We start from the raw sequence: 15,977 nt of genomic DNA on the forward strand, positions 1-15,977 counted from the left end.
TGTAAAAATAAACCCATTTTTTTAGTCATAGTATTGAATTAACATGTGATTTTAAAAGCTAAAACTTCTAATAATGTAAATAGATCAGAGTTAGTAACTTAATTGTACTAAACTACCCCCAAAAAATATATAAGTTGAACCTAAAATTATGTTTTTGTAATCTATGAAGAAATATTTCAGTATTTTGTTATTTTTAAATGAATCACATGAAAAAACTCTTAAAACAACTGTCTAATTTTTTACTGATTATTTTCTTGATAAAGTTTAAATTTTCAGATGACAGTTGTTAAAAAATAAATTTATATTTTTATTAAAGTATTAATTTACTTTGCTTCTATATGTTAAAACCCCAAGATTTGGCTTGATTCCATTTCTGGTCAAATATTACTATAAGTCTCCCATTTTTCAAGTAATCTAGTAAAGACAGAAACCTTATTTTTCCTAATATTTTCACTTAGAAATATTTTTTACTTATTGATATTTGCAAAACATTTTTATTTCCATTTGGCTTTAGTATATGATACATTCTTTTTTTAAAAAATGACTTTTAGAGATAGAGGAAGGGAGAGGGATAGAGAGATAGAAACATCGATGAGAGAGAAACATCATTGATCAGCTGCCTCCTGCATGCTCCCTACTGGAAATTGACCCAGTCACTCAGGCATATGTCCTCACTGGGAATTGAACCTGTGACCTCTTGGTTCCTGGGTAAAGGCTCAACTGCTAAGCCACACCTACTGGACTATGACACATAATCTCTCTCTCTCTCTCTCTCTCTCTCTCTCTCTCTCTCTCTCTCTCCCTCTCTTTCTCTCTCTCTCTCTCTCATCTATTTGTGACTATTTATAAATGTGAAGGGAGTAACCAGCTTTCCTACTTTATTTAATTTGAGTCTTAGAAAGTAACTAATACCTTAAAGAAAGCAGCATAAGAAATTGTCCTCAAAGGCCACATTCACACTAGCAATCAAATTGAAATTTATAAAGCAAGCAAAACCTTTTTCTACAGGTTTTGGTCTTATACATTGATTTGTCTGGTGATGTAGCATTCCACTGTCATACATCCATGCCACCCAGGAATGATTACTACCTGGGTACTTCAAAGTACCTCTACTCAATGCATTATGTTTCTACTACTTTTAAAGTCATTGACATTGGCACTGATACTTAAAAAGTGATTAATTATTATAAAGCTTCCGATACAAACATAGGATCCATATACTAGTATTTGATTTGTTCATGTAACTGCAGGAGTAGTCCATAGGAGAGCCGAGAGTGAAATGATAACTAAACTATAATTTAACTCCAAATTTGCTTTTTTTCTCGCTCTCAAAATCCAACTATAAATTGCTTCCGATAAGTCTCAAATCAATAGGAGGTGGTATTACCCTACCTCATTACACTCCCTCCTTTCATTGTTCCTCAGACAATAAAAGCCTCCTCCTGTGCTTTGTGGAACCAGTTAGGGTTTTACACTTTGTGCAAAGATAGGCCTTGAGTGATCTCCAAAAAGACATTTATGCTGGTTTGCTGTTTTGTCATCTATTAAATATAAGTGTCCCGCCCGACTGCACACAATTTTCAGTAGCCATAATAATCGTTATCTAAGATGACGCTGGAAGCATGGCTATAGTCTGCCAATTGTTATTCTCATTTTAAGATCAAATCAGCATAGCAACTGAGAATCCGTTACTTCCGTTCCAGTGCCCAGCAACCCTAAACTTAAGTTCTTTTTGTATATAACTAAAATAGTGTTTTGAGCTATAGAAACAAATGTCCATTAGGTAATTTATAGTGGAAATGTATACAGCTAATATACCTAGCTGAAAGAAAGACTATGCTTGTTAACTTTATGTCTGCCTTTCAGGGAAGCTGATCAAAAAGGGATTTGGCCTGAATGAGCTATTGAATATCCATAACTCTGCCAAGGTGGTGAATGTGAAAGAGCCAGAGGCTGGATTGTGGACAGTGAAGGTACTGTTATTTGACAAAGTCTATTTATTTCTTTATTTTGATGTCGGCATGTTCTCTAAAGTGTGCACAATAGTTTACTTATATCTTCTCTTGCAATCATGGACAGTGCTTTTACTAAGGAGCAATCTACATAGTGCATTTGTTGGTCTCTTGGTCAAATGAATTTGTTAGTGTTAAGTTTTGATGACCACGAAGACATCAGTGCCATCCCAAATACACTTAAAATTCTCAGTTAGTTTTCCTGTCACCAAATCTGTAGATTGATTGTGTTATCTACCTCCTGCCTCTAAAGCAACTAGAGAGGAGACTGGAGAGAACAATGGTTAAGGGGCATAGGCTCTGGTGTGGAAGCCTGGGTTGGAATCTCAGTGCCTCTAAAAAGCTGTATTGCTTTGGGGCCATAGCTTCCCTGTGCCTGGCATTCCTCCTGTGTGATGTGGGGGTGTCAAGATTAGTCCTTTATCTTATTAAATTGTGCGAGAATGAAATTAAGATGACGGAAATAGACTGCTTAGCATAGTTCCTGTTACAAAGCAAGCATTCAAGTACTGTTAGCTATTGTTATTTGACGGGTCTCCATCCATTGTTTACCACAACATGGTGCTTGTTTCCTAGAATTACCTTTAAGTAGTGTATATTCACTCTAAGAAAACATTGTATTTTGGCAATCTGGAGGAAAGAACACACAGCCGACATTCAGGATACCGGGATACCATAAACCTGGGATCCAGGTCTGCAAATGGTGTGTGTGACCCTCTGTGGTAGATGTTCTGAGTAACATATTTCTCAGCCTTTTTCGTGTTCTCTGGCCTACTTCCAGCTCCAATGTCTGCATTTCTGCGTCTGCGAGGTTTTTTTTCCAGAACAAGAGAAGGCTGTTCTGCTGGAGAATTAAACCCCTCAGGAAAGCTGTGAGCCCCACAGGGATAAGCTCCAGTTGTCCACGTGGGAGCAGGATGAACAACACACCCTTAGTGGTCTGCATTCCTCCCCAGGATCACTTCCCCTCTTCCTGTCAGCATCCTTCGCACCTCCCAAATAAACGACCTGTTCCAGAGTCCTTCTGGGACAACTCGAATGAAGATGCCCCTTGCAGCCTTTTCTCCTTTGCTGTCTTGGCTTCCCTACATAAGCCGTGGGATTCCTGGGCTCATGCTTGAAACTAGAAACTAGAAAGCTGCTGTGAAAGTGTGGGGGGTGTTACACTCTGCACATTGGAAGTGCCCCTTTTGCACTTCAGTTTTTGTTTTCCTTTTCTTTTCTTTTCTTTTTTTTTAAAAAATATATTTTATTGATTTTTTACAGAGAGGAAGGGAGAGAGATAGAGAGTTAGAAACATCTATGAGAGAGAAACATCGATCAGCTGCCTCCTGCACATCCCCCACTGGGGAAGTGCCCGCAACCCAGGTACATGCCCCTGACCGGAATCGAACCTGGGACCTTTCAGTCCGCAGGCCGACGCTCTATCCGCTGAGCCAAACCGGCTTTGGCTCCTTTTCTTTTTTAAGAATACTTGAAATTTCCATTGTAATTCCATTCAAATCCTAGAATATCCGTTCTTTATTCTCAGAACTCTGAGCTTTTGTAGGAAAAGTAGAAACGTAATATTGATTTTTTTTGGGGGGGGGGGAAGGTGGATAAGATGGGATAAGGGTGTAGGTAAGAAGGCAATATGAAATAATAAACTCTGGGAGTTTCTTACTGAATAGACCGAAAATGACCCCATTGTATTTACCCAGTTCCTTGCATATAGTAGTTGTTCAGTAATTATTAAGCGCATTAGATTAGAAACAATGAAGTGTGTTGCTGCTATATTTTGGCAAATTTGATGTGATAGTTATTTTGACCAACTTGCACAAAATATCACTCGTGTTGAGTGTGTCTTTCTGTGATTGCAGTAGGAAGGAGTATAAGAAATTCTGAGTCTCATTTTTTTAAATCATTGTAAGCACAATCTAAGCCAGCAGTGTCTTGAGCTAGCTAGTCTATTAAGGCAATTCAGTGTTGCTTTCTGAATAGAACATTAAGGTATTGACGATTAGCAACTTATTGTGAGTATTTGAACTCATTTTCAAGGTGATTTGGATTGCTACCAGTGGTATTTCCTCTAGTACAGTTCTTGCCCAGAAGAGGGATAAGGCATGTCTGTTTTATCTTGTGACTGCCACACCTACTCATTGTCATCCATTCAATAAACATTCGGTGAGTGCTTGCTCTTGGCAATGTTCCTGATACTTAATGGGAACTAAGCACATTTTAATTGATAATTAGAACAGAAAAGCACTGAGGATTAGTCTGTGAGTGAGGAGGGAGAGGATAAGGTGATGAGGCGATGGGAACTCTGTTTAGACAAGTCTCTAAGCGCAGTTTCCTATAATTAAGAAAACAATAAGACGGTATTTATTATTATATTATCTTAAATTATGTCTAGTCCTCACCTCTGGTTCTGATGTTACACCATTTCTAGAGTACAATTAGTCGTAACTAAACAAAGGATAAGTGTTACAGGGCAACTTCAAGATAATGAACATATTTGCTCCAATGTGAAATACCAAAATAATGTATCGGTTTAATAATGCGAAGGGAACTGAGCTGAACCGACTGACATAAATTTTGGTGCTGTCTTTGGATCTCCCTTTTGGATGGTGAATGAATGATGATGTTTTACATGTGTGCTTTCTCAAGAGGAAACATGCCTGAGATTAGATAGTACTGTATATCCCTGGTGCCATCCCCTGTGCACTCTGCTATCTGGAAGATGTCTGCTCTATCGGTAGAATTAATAATGGCTTTTGAGTGCTTCACATATCAGTTTTTATCCCAAATATGGAGAACAATCTATTACTTGATCTTAGCGTGGTAGTCAAGGACCAGCCAATGGAGCCTCAATCAGTCTTTCTAGTTCTTTTCAATCACTTTCCTTTATACTCTAGCAAATAAAATGTACTTAAAAACAAACAAACAAACTATATATATATAAATGTTTTTTAATTGATTTCAGAGAGGAATGGAGAGAGAGAGAGAGAGAGAGAGAGAGAGAGAGCGAGAGAGAGAGAGAAAGGGAGAGAGAGAGAGAGATGAGAGGGAATCATTGATCAGCTGCCTCCTGCACACCCCACACTGGGGACTGAGCCCACAACCTGGGCGTGTGCCCTGACTGGTAGTGGAACTGTGATCCTGGTTTGTAGGTCAATGCTCAACCACTGAGCCACGCCGGCCGGGCATAAAATATACTTTCATCCTCTCTCCTACCACATTACTGTTTCTTCTCCTGGAATTCCTTTCCTTCCAACGAATCCCCTAAAGCTTAAATGGCAACACTGTCAGCAAGTCTCGTCTGACTTTTTCTGTCTAAAATGCTCTCTTTCCCTCTGCCTTCTCCTGCAATCTTTCTGCACTTCCCTTTTGGATTATTTACACCCTTATTTCATATTTATTTCTGTATAGATTTTCTCTTCCTGTTTTACTGCAGGCCAGAATTTGTCACTATTAGGTATACTAGTGCATGTCACAATGCCTGGGAAAGAACTATATAAGTACTCATGAATAAAAAGTAATGTATTCATTCTGACGATATCTAAGGAAGCAGGCCAAAGGGTTGATTTAGTTAGCGTATGGTTGATGTACTGGCACAAAACACTTTAACTTTTCCATGATTTAAAATGCTATGAGAGTGGTGTTCTTTTTCCTTCTGTGGTTTCCCTCTGGAACCCTGGTAATTACTTTCCTGTAGTTTTTTGGGACACTTTTACTAAAGAGAAACAATGAATCAGCTTATCTGTATGGTCCATTTAAAAGACTCAGATATTTTCAATTGCCTCTGAGGCAGGTAAAAACATGTTAAAAAGAGGTAACTGAAGTTTTATTACATATAAAAGAGAAGGCTGTTTTCTGTCCCTGAATTCTCATTTGTGGGGAAGCTACAAATCCTGGATCTTATTTCTGAGAAGCAATATAAATTTTCCATTCAGGGAGTTATATCTATATATAGAGTATTTGAACATAACCACGGAACGCTTGGGCCAGATTTTGTGTTCTGGTCTTTAAGGGGAACTCCCAGCAAAGATATTAAGTAGTTGTCAGCACCCATTGGATTTAGGTGGTACAAACTGTTTCTATTAGTCTAGGATTATCAGTGTGATCATGTAACTTAACACACCCCCTGGGGTATCTTTCCATTAAGTATATTTGGATAAACTGTCCTGAGATAATCGACCAAGGAGAGAAGGGAGTGTACCCAACCACATGATGATATTGAGATTTGGAGACTAGTAGAAATATTTTGGTTTTAGATAGCTCTGTTGCTTGCCAGAACCTACCAGTGCATTTTCTAAGGATAAGGATATTTTATGCCATACTCAAGTGGCATAAGCTTGTTCAGGAATCATAATTAAATAAGCCTCTAGTCTACAAAGGCCCACACAAGAAGAATATTACGCTGATTTCCAATTATTCTCACCTGGTGACTCTTTTGAATAAACCTGAAGACTACCCCAGGTGTGGTATTTAAAGGGATTAGGTGAAGCATTAATTCAATGTTTTGGGTCAATGGAATGTTTCGTAGATTTTTTTCCTGGAAAATTCCCCAGTTGTTTTGGTCTGCCAATATCAGAGTGTCAACCAAATGGAATGTTTCCTTTTTAATTTTTTTTAATTTTTTCATTTTTATTATTTTTAAAAAATATATATTTTATTGATTTTTTACAGAGAGGAAGGAAGAGAGATAGAGAGTTAGAAACATCGATGAGAGAGAAACATCGATCAGCTGCCTCCTGCACATCTCCTACTGGGGATGTGCCCGCAACCCAGGTACATGCCCTTGACCGGTATCGAACCTGGGACCTTTCAGTCCGCAGGCCGACGCTCTATCCACTGAGCCAAACCGGTTTCGGCTGGAATGTTTCCTTTTTTAATAAAAGGATATCTGTACACGTGTGTGTATATAAATGAGTATGCATGTACATATATTGAAATAGTTTATTCTATGCTCTGGGTACATTTATCTCCTTATATCACATTTCTCTGAACATACAATGCCTAATAAAATGATAGTATTTAAACCTAGCTGGCATTATCATATCTTTGTGTCTGGCACAGTGTCCAGTAAGTTCTCATTAAATATCTGATTGAAACCATAATATTCTTTAATTTGTAAAGAATGGCCTGTCATTTAAGAACAAATACTTTGAAAAGAGCTGGGCATCTATTGTAATTCAAGATCTACTACTTAATATCTTTTTGACCTTGGAGAAATGACCTAACCTCCCTAAGTCTAAGGAAAAGGGGGAGGGGATGCCTACTTAATATTGTCATGATTAAATTAGATGTTGAGAAAGTACTGAAATGGGTTTTGGACACATGAATAATAAAATTAATTGAATTATTCTTTTTTAATATGTATAAATTTTATCTATACTTTCTATTAATGCAGATACACACAGTTTTTCAAAACGTTTGGACTTGTTGATTATTTTATGAAACATTGAAATTCTTTAGGAGGCATGGAAGTTAGCTCTGTTAGTTACATTTTAATTCAATTTGTAAGAGGGCAGACTTCACATTTAGTACTAGGAGGAATTCTCACTGGCTCAATACAAGAAAGGTAATTCTCTCCAATGGTCCAGGTCCTGGGGGTGTTGACATGACCTTCTACTTCACACAGTCACCCAAGGTGATGGAGGCACCACCATAATTTAGAACAGGAAGCTTCTTCACTTACTTTAATGGGGGAACAGACAGGAGAATGTACATTGAATTTCAAAAAAAAGAAAGAAATATGTGTTACTTCTGAGATGAGACAGACATCTGTGAGTGATAGACACCCTTCACACCCTTTCTATCACATTGGCCAGAACTATTATCGTGACCTAATAACATGCTGAAGCTGGCCCATAATGGCTCATGGAGAGTCGATCGTGCACATTCTCTTCCCATATCTGTGTTCAGTGACATCATGTTGGGAGCTTTAAATCAGCCATGATGGTAGCGTTTACACCCAGAAATGGGGAAATGACAAAAATTAGGAATTTCTTTTTTCTTTTTTAAAAAATATATTTTTATTGATTTCAGAGAGGGAGAGGGAGAAAGAGAGAGAGAAACATCAATGATGAGAGAGAATCATTGACCAGCTGCCTCCTGCATGTCCCACACTGGGGATTGAATCCGCAACCTGGGCATGTGCCCTGACCAGGAATCGAACCATGACCTCCTGGTTCATAGGTCGATGCTCAACCACTGAGCCATACCAGCTGGGCAGGACTTTCTTTTTTCAAAGAGTAGTTTGACAAAACTCCACTTACCTGACCCCTCTACAGTGAAAGTGTATTTAGAAATGTAGAATGGTAAATGAATAGTTGGAGGGGTATTATTATCTTCTATGCCAAATCAACCCAGAGATTATGCTATCCTAAAATGCTGTGCACAGCCTTAGGTATTAAAGAAAGAGCATTGGACTTGAAATAATTGCAATTTAACATGCTGTGAAGACCTAGGCAAGTAATCATTTCTTTGAGACTCAGTTTCTTTATGGTGCTAAAAAATAATCGTTGGCTATAATAGGATTTTAGGAGATAATGTATGAACATGATTAGCATAATGCTTCTAGAAAAATTCAAAAAATTCTTGATGAATCTGACATTGCCTGGTCCTAGGAGAACCTAAGAAAAGCAGTGGCATTGGGATGACTTTAATATTTATTAAACTTACATGTATTAAGTGCCCATTGAGTGATATTTTGTAGGTGGTGAATATGACATAAGATATCACCTTAAGGGACTTTCAATATAGAGAGGGATTTAATAGCCCTTCATCCTCACAGTCAGAAAAGTAGACCCATCTGCAGTAGAGCTGACCAGGAAGATAACAGGAGCAATGACCATAATTTTCCATGGAGCTCTCCATGGTACTTGCTCCAAGGGACCTCAGCCTGATCCTTCATTCACTCCAATTCAGAAACCTGGGCTCTGGTCCACTCTGCACCTCTTACTGCTTTGTGAATCAAGGTTCCCTATTGACAGTTTACTTTGCCAATAGATATCTAGTACAGCCTCATATTTGCCCTGGTTTGGCCTGCATTGTAGCAGCTTGTGTAATTCTGACCCTGACCCTTCCACCCTTGACCATGATATTCTAACGCAGAGCAGGAATATAGCTCACCATATTATATATTGTTTGAAATACAACTCTCAGGACTTCCAGCTCATGCAAATCCTATCCAGTGTCTAGTTTCTAGAAAATTTCCTGTTATGCTTGGAGCCATCAGACTGCTCCTGGATTTCCCTCTTCTTAAAAAAACACTACAGAAGCCATGAGGTTAGGCGGATTCTGTGCAGGAGTGATACCTGTGGAAGAGAGATGCTTTGTGGAGCCAAATTCTAATTTTAATATAACCTACAGGTTAAATGTACATGATATAAAGGGCCCCCGGACTTTGAGAGGGTGCAGGGCAGACTGAGGAACACCCCTCCCCCGAGTGCATGAATTTCATGCACCCAGCCTCTAGTAATTTTATAGAGATTTTAAGGGGTTCCCTATTCATCAAATCAGTTTTATTTTAATGCATTATTTAGCAACAGAGGATGCCATATTTTCAAACACTTGGGTAATTTCTAATTTTCTCCCTTAGCTAGTAAGCACCGCTGTTTCCCTCATGGACTCTTTGTCAGCTGGTGTGCACACAGAACCCTTGCCAGACGATCAGCACTTCATAGCCGCCATTTGACAAATTGTGCCATATTTTCCCTGGGGGCCTCAACAGCTGCTTTATTGTGGGGGACTTTCTGAATAGCAAGGCAACTAACAATGATATATGATGTCAGTGAATAAATCGAAATCAGCTCATCATAGTATGGATCATTTGTTTGTCCTCACATGAAACCAGTAGGCAATAGTGTCTTCAATAAAACTGTACATTATTGAAAGCAGCTGAAATTTGTAGAAACTTTTTTTGTAATCATAAAGGAAATCCCTTATTTAAGTAGGATCATGATCCTTAGGTTCCTTTTTGCATGTCTATTATATATGATTCATAGCACACTTCTCTTTTAAAATAATGGAATAAGTGGCACTATTGAGACCATTTTATTTACACACACAATCCTTTGTAGCCCTTAAGAAATTGAGCCCTAGTAATTAGCAGCAGCATTTACGCTAAGAATACAACAACACTGTTTTAATGAAGATGTGGTTTTTTTTTTCTTTTTCCTCACTTTTATTTGCCTTTCCTTTGAGTTCCTGCAGGTTCTGCTCAGTGAGGAATAAATTTGGTAGTAACTGGAACATATCTCTTCACCTTTCCTCTCCTCATTGCCAAATAATCAGAAGCCACGGTGATTTAGGGAATACGGTGTAGCTAGGCCAGCATTCTGTGCTTGCTGATACCTAAAAACGTGTTGAAACTCGGATACATGTTAGGTGCCCTGGTGTTATCCTGTGAATGCTTTTCTCTCACTCCCAGCTTCTGCTTCTGCTTAAATGCTGCTATCACGTAGTTATCTTACAGTGCTGAGAATGTTGACATGAGGATTAAATAAGCCCATATATTTAAAGAGTCTGGGCACAGAGAACATGACCAGTAAATGGTAGTGTTGTTATTGTATCCGGTGGACGTAATCCAAATTACTTATTACTTATACACACATGACTCACTTCAGTACTTAGTATCCTTCTTCATTTAGTTCAGTCATCACCCCCTTTTAGGCGGTTTTAGCTGAATTTTTAAGCTTCTTTGCTCCTTTTATGTATTTCTGTGTACATGGTATCTATTTCAATCACTACATCGCATTAAAGGTTTCTGTTGATCCATCTGCCCCCTTCACTGGCCATGAGCTCTTAAATCCTGAGGGCCATGTTACACTCAATTTGAGTCTGAAGCAGCTAGGGCTTGGCTGGGACATTGCTGAGTTCAGTGGTGTTGGTTGGCTGAGGTCAGCTGTCCTGTCTGTATCTTCTCAGAGCCACTGAGAAAGTAAATATCTTTCTTAATGATCCTGAATGGTGTTTGGGGGAGAAGATTTAGTCATTAATTCATTTCCTCACTATTTGCTGAGCATCTATCATGGTTCATACAGTCAAAGAAACTACGATCCATGTCTTCATAGAACTTTTACAGATTTACTTGAGGCTCACTCACCAGTGACTAAAACCCTCTATCTTTCACCATTGGGCATTCAGTGCATTAGTGAATTGTATTTCAGAGCAGTCCCCTGGGGCATGGATCATAAAACAAGCATTTACATTATAGAATCATAGTTCAGTTCAGAATACTGAGTTCAAAGCCTCAACTATTGGACATCGGTCTTAATAAGCACCCTACAGTTTCTAATACTGGTGTTCTGTGAGACCGGCTCCCTGGATCGGCTGCTGATGGGGTTTGTCATTTAAACATTTTCAGACTTCCAGCAGTGGAAGGCACTCTGTTCGCATCACTGGCCTCAGCACTATTGATTTCCGAGCTGGTTTTTCCCGAAAGCCCACCCTGGACTTCAAGAAAACAGTCAGCAGACCAGTGCAAGGTTTGTATGTGCATATTGCTTTAAACTGACATAATAGAGATCCAAGTGAAAATGTTTCTCAGAATGTCTGTGATTTTATGATTCTCACTAGTCAATAAAATTGGGAAACAGATCCTCTTTAAACATGATTGCACTCTTGGCTTAGTCACTGTTTTCCAGCGTGTAATCCCAAGACCAGTGGTACTGAAATCTCTCAGGGAGATGCTAAAAAGTGAAGATTCCTGTGCCCTGCCCCAGATCTCCTGCGTCAGACCCTCAGGAGGCAGGGCCTAGGCATGTGTACTTCCAGGAGTATCCCAGTTGATTGCTATACTTACTAAACTTAGATCTTGAGTCTTTCTCTTACTAACATCTATAAATTGATTTGTTGTCAAGGTGCAGAGGTAAATTGTGTCTGTATATATGGCTAAAAAGTTAAAGATATTATATATCATTATATGTTTAAAGGTAAAATTATTGCTGATTTTTAAGCTTGTTCTTCCTCTTAGTTTATTTATGCATGATTATTTAGAGTTTTAGAGCTATTAAAAAAGCTCAATACTACTGTGACTCTTTAAAAATTATTTTTCTGGTTTTTCATTTATTTGTATTGCATTTATTGAAAGGATACAAATAGTGAACTTTAAAAATATGTGATCAAACATAACATAACAGTATTCACAATTATAAGTTTTCTATATGTAAACATAGTTAATAGACTACAGAATAATCACTTGGGATTTCCTAAGTACCTCTGGCCATGAATAAACTGTCTTAATGTGGAAAAGACTCTAGAACTTGGCCACACTTTATAGGACAGTCAGCAGTACTCATACTTATGGTACTTATTATCTGTTATTATTAAAATACAAACACTTCGTATCACACCTCATTTGAATATTACCTGTAAATAATAAAGTCTTTCTCTTCTAGGAATCCCTACCTATGTGCTTCTGAACACTTCTGGGCTTTCCGTCCCAGCTAGAGTAGATCGTCTTGAACTTCTCAGTATCTCAGGCGGTTCTCTGAAGACTATTCCTGTGAAATATTACCCAGAGCGGAAACCTTATGGCATCTGGAACATTTCTGACTTTATGCCACCAAGTGAAGCTTTCTTCCTCAAAGTAGCAGGTTATGATAAGGACGATTATCTCTTCCAGAGAGTATCAAGTGTTTCCTTCTCTAGTATCGTCCCAGGTGAGACATCATTTCATTCAATATTGGAGTATTGATAGCTTAAAGAGGGGGGAAGAGGAAGGAGGTGATGTAGTCCTATAGGTAAACAATCATCCTATATAATAAAAGGCTAATATGCAAATTTCCCCTCAACCAGGAGTTCAACCGGGAATTTGACCAGGGAGCAAGGCCCACAGGCCAACTGCCCACGGCCCCTCCCCATGGCTGGCTCCACCCCCAATCAGCCCCCACACCCAGATTGGGGGTGGGGCCAGCCAGCCAACTGCCTGCGGCCCTTACCCCTGCCAGCCCAGCCTGATCCGCCCCAATTGGGGCAGGTTGACTGGAACCCAAGTGTGCACAAATTCGTGCACCAGGCCTCTAGTAGATTATAAAGTTAAAAATAATATCCTCACATTGTTACTGGGTTACTGATTTGATGAGTGTTTACACATAGGTTATGTAGTCTTTAACTTTTCTTGACTATGAAATAGCACATCAGAGTTTCATGTTAAGGCTCATTGATTATAGATCTGAACATTTTGATCATGTCAATCAATGTAAGAAGTCAAACTGGGAAATTATGGTGCTCTTATTCTCTCTACAAAGCCTGGCATATGTGTTTAATTTTTGAAGAATCTATCTAAATGGGCTAAATGGACTAAACATTTATGTGCAATTGTCAAGAATACTGTAAACAATTGGTGATGACTCGGCCTTTAAGTGGTAGGTTGGTTTGTTAGTTAATTAGAAAACTAGTTACTTTTATGTTTCCTATTACCTAGAGATGATATCATAGCTTAGAGATTATTTGGAGGCATCAGGTAACTTTTTAATTTGTCTATATTTGAGCTACTTCTTAGCTCTGATAACAATTCTGATAAAAATTTTAGCATTGTAGATGAAGATATAGGATTGTTTCTAATATTGTCCTATTGTGTGAAGGAACATCATTTATCATTTATACATAAGGCTGTAATTTGGGGTATTAGAAACAGCTCTATAGCTATTGTTTAAAGTTGTAAAAATGATGAGAATAGAGCCAACATCAGTGTTTCCTAATTTACAATATTCAAAGTTGGTTGTCTCAGCCACTACATTGAATACTTTAAAATCTATTGGATTCTTAAAAATGAATTTTTCCATTCTTTTCAGAAAAATAATCACCCTATAAATTCAATTATAAGATGTGAGTTCTTTTCAAATATTTAATTTTTGAAATAAAAATGTTTTCAAAATTGGGGATATAGTGTAACTAATTTGGTAGCTTTTTTTCTATCCTGGTAGTATCAAAAATAATGCCACATCTTAAAATCAATGGAATCTTAGATTCAATGAATACTTTAGTAAGGGGTTCATGAAGACATTGGAATTAATAAGCTTTTAACAAAGATAATTAAAGTGATTTTTAGGGGATTTAGATTAATTGGAATACAGAAGATTTACAGGAATAATTAAAGTATGAAGATTTTGTATGGCTTACCAGGAAGTACTCAATATCATTGTAACCTTCTCGCCCATGTTCTTTTTTTCCCTAGATGCTCCCAAAGTTACAATGCCTAAGAAGACCCCAGGATACTACCTGCAGCCTGGCCGAATTCCCTGCTCTGTTGAAAGTCTTTTGCCCTTTACCTTGAGCTTTGTCAGAAATGGACTCAAACTCGGAGTAGACCAGTATTTAAAGTGGGTACATGTTTCTATTAATAATTGATAGCATTAAACATCTAAATAGAAATAATACTTATTTGTAGAAGATACTTATTTTAATGTGTTTTTTTTTATTGGAAATTCCCATGTATTTGCTCTATGGTCTTGGAATATAGCAGTGATCAAGACAGACACAGCTCTGTGCCCTTGTGGAGCTTGTATGTGATGGAGGAAGACTGAAAAGAGATGCTAAATATGATATGTTAATATATAAATGCTAGAATACATTCAAGAGTTGACTTAGGCTCTAGAGAACCTGAGTTTTATACAATTTGAAGGTCCCTTGTTAAATCAAAAAACTAAAAGTTATGAATAGAAAGTTAGGTACCGAACCTTGGAGGGGTCCTTGCTAATGCGAGGCCCTGTTATTGGCTTACGAATAAGCAGGTCTCTGAATCTGATGGAAAGTTTTAGGATCAGTGAATGTGATCAGTGTTAAGGCACAATGGAGAGCAGGTTAATTGGGATGAGTAAGGTGAGTAGTTCAGGTGCTTGTACAGGTTTTGGCCAAGCTAATCCTCACCCAAGGATATTTTTCTATTGAATTTTAGAGAGAGTGGAAGGGAGAGGGAGAAACAGAGAGAGAGAGAGAAAGATCAATGTGAGAAAGACCCATCGATTGGTTGCCTCCTGCAGGCGCCCCCGACTAGAGCCAGAGATCGAGCCTGCAACCGAGGTACTTGCCCTTGACCGGAATCAACTTAGGACCTTTCAGTCCACAGGCCGACGCTCTATCCACTGAGCCAAACTGGCTAGGGCTACCAAGTTATGATTTAAAAATTCAGGAGAAGGGGCATTTGTGCAAAGACCTGAACGTAGTTGCAGAGGTGCACACAGATATCCAGGAAGAGTGTGCGCACACCAGGACCAGCAAGTGCGCATGCCCGAAGGCTGGAGTGAGCGGGGCATGTGTGGAAGAAAGGCAGGAAGGAAGCCAGTGTGGCCGGAGCCCCGTGAGCCTGGGGGGAAAAGGCAGAAGATGAGGTCAAGGAAACGTGGTGTGTGCTGGGGGTGGGGCGACAGGTGGAGCACTAACCTGTGTGGCCACTGCATACAGGGGTAGGCAAACGTATTTTCACAGTTTTGAGTACATGGAACAGAGTTTATTTTTGTACTATTATTTATTAATTATGGTATTATTTTCCACAAGAACCACTGGAAGCCTACTCTTGCCCCACCCTGTAAAACAGGGGGAGTGGGCCAGAGCGCACCAACTGCCCTTGTGAAAATGGGTAACTTTTTTAGACAAATATCAGTAATCTGATAAAAATGACGTAGTCCTTGAAAACTGGAGGGTGATTTCTGGAAAATGGTTTTTGTTTGTTGTTTTTTGTTTGTTTTGGTTTATTTTTTTAAACTTAGAATGAAACCAACTACATTTTGGAAAAAAAAACTCTAGGAATTATAAAACTCTCCTACTGTTAGTTCAATATTAATGTAAGTAACTGCCATAAGATGTTAAATACTTGAAATTCTTCGTTTATGCAGTCCCTTTATGAGGTGGTCGTTTTAAGTCAAAACTATGGCAGAAATGTTCCTTATAAATTTAGAAACTTTTCCATTACTTAAAGATTGAACTGCAGTATTTCCTGCCACTTTTTTCTCACATAGTATATTTTGATGATTTACT

At 38.5% G+C, this 15,977-nt stretch overlaps 1 protein-coding gene across 1 annotated transcript in view; it reads left to right on the plus strand.

Moving 5' to 3' along the window:
* The window catches only part of HMCN1 (hemicentin 1), a gene marked incomplete at its 5' end in the record, with an annotated part of 289,007 nt that overhangs the window by 60,565 nt on the left and 212,465 nt on the right, over positions 1-15,977 (plus strand). Inside the window, 4 exons of the mRNA XM_081113289.1 lie at positions 1,867-1,973; positions 11,365-11,485; positions 12,398-12,661; positions 14,179-14,323. Of these exons, the coding sequence (XP_080969415.1) occupies positions 1,867-1,973; positions 11,365-11,485; positions 12,398-12,661; positions 14,179-14,323 (637 nt within the window). The remainder of the gene's footprint in view (positions 1-1,866; positions 1,974-11,364; positions 11,486-12,397; positions 12,662-14,178; positions 14,324-15,977) is intronic.

This window comes from Myotis nattereri, assembly GCF_964212035.1.
Source record: "Myotis nattereri genome assembly, chromosome: 18".
Taxonomy (NCBI): domain Eukaryota; kingdom Metazoa; phylum Chordata; class Mammalia; order Chiroptera; family Vespertilionidae; genus Myotis; species Myotis nattereri.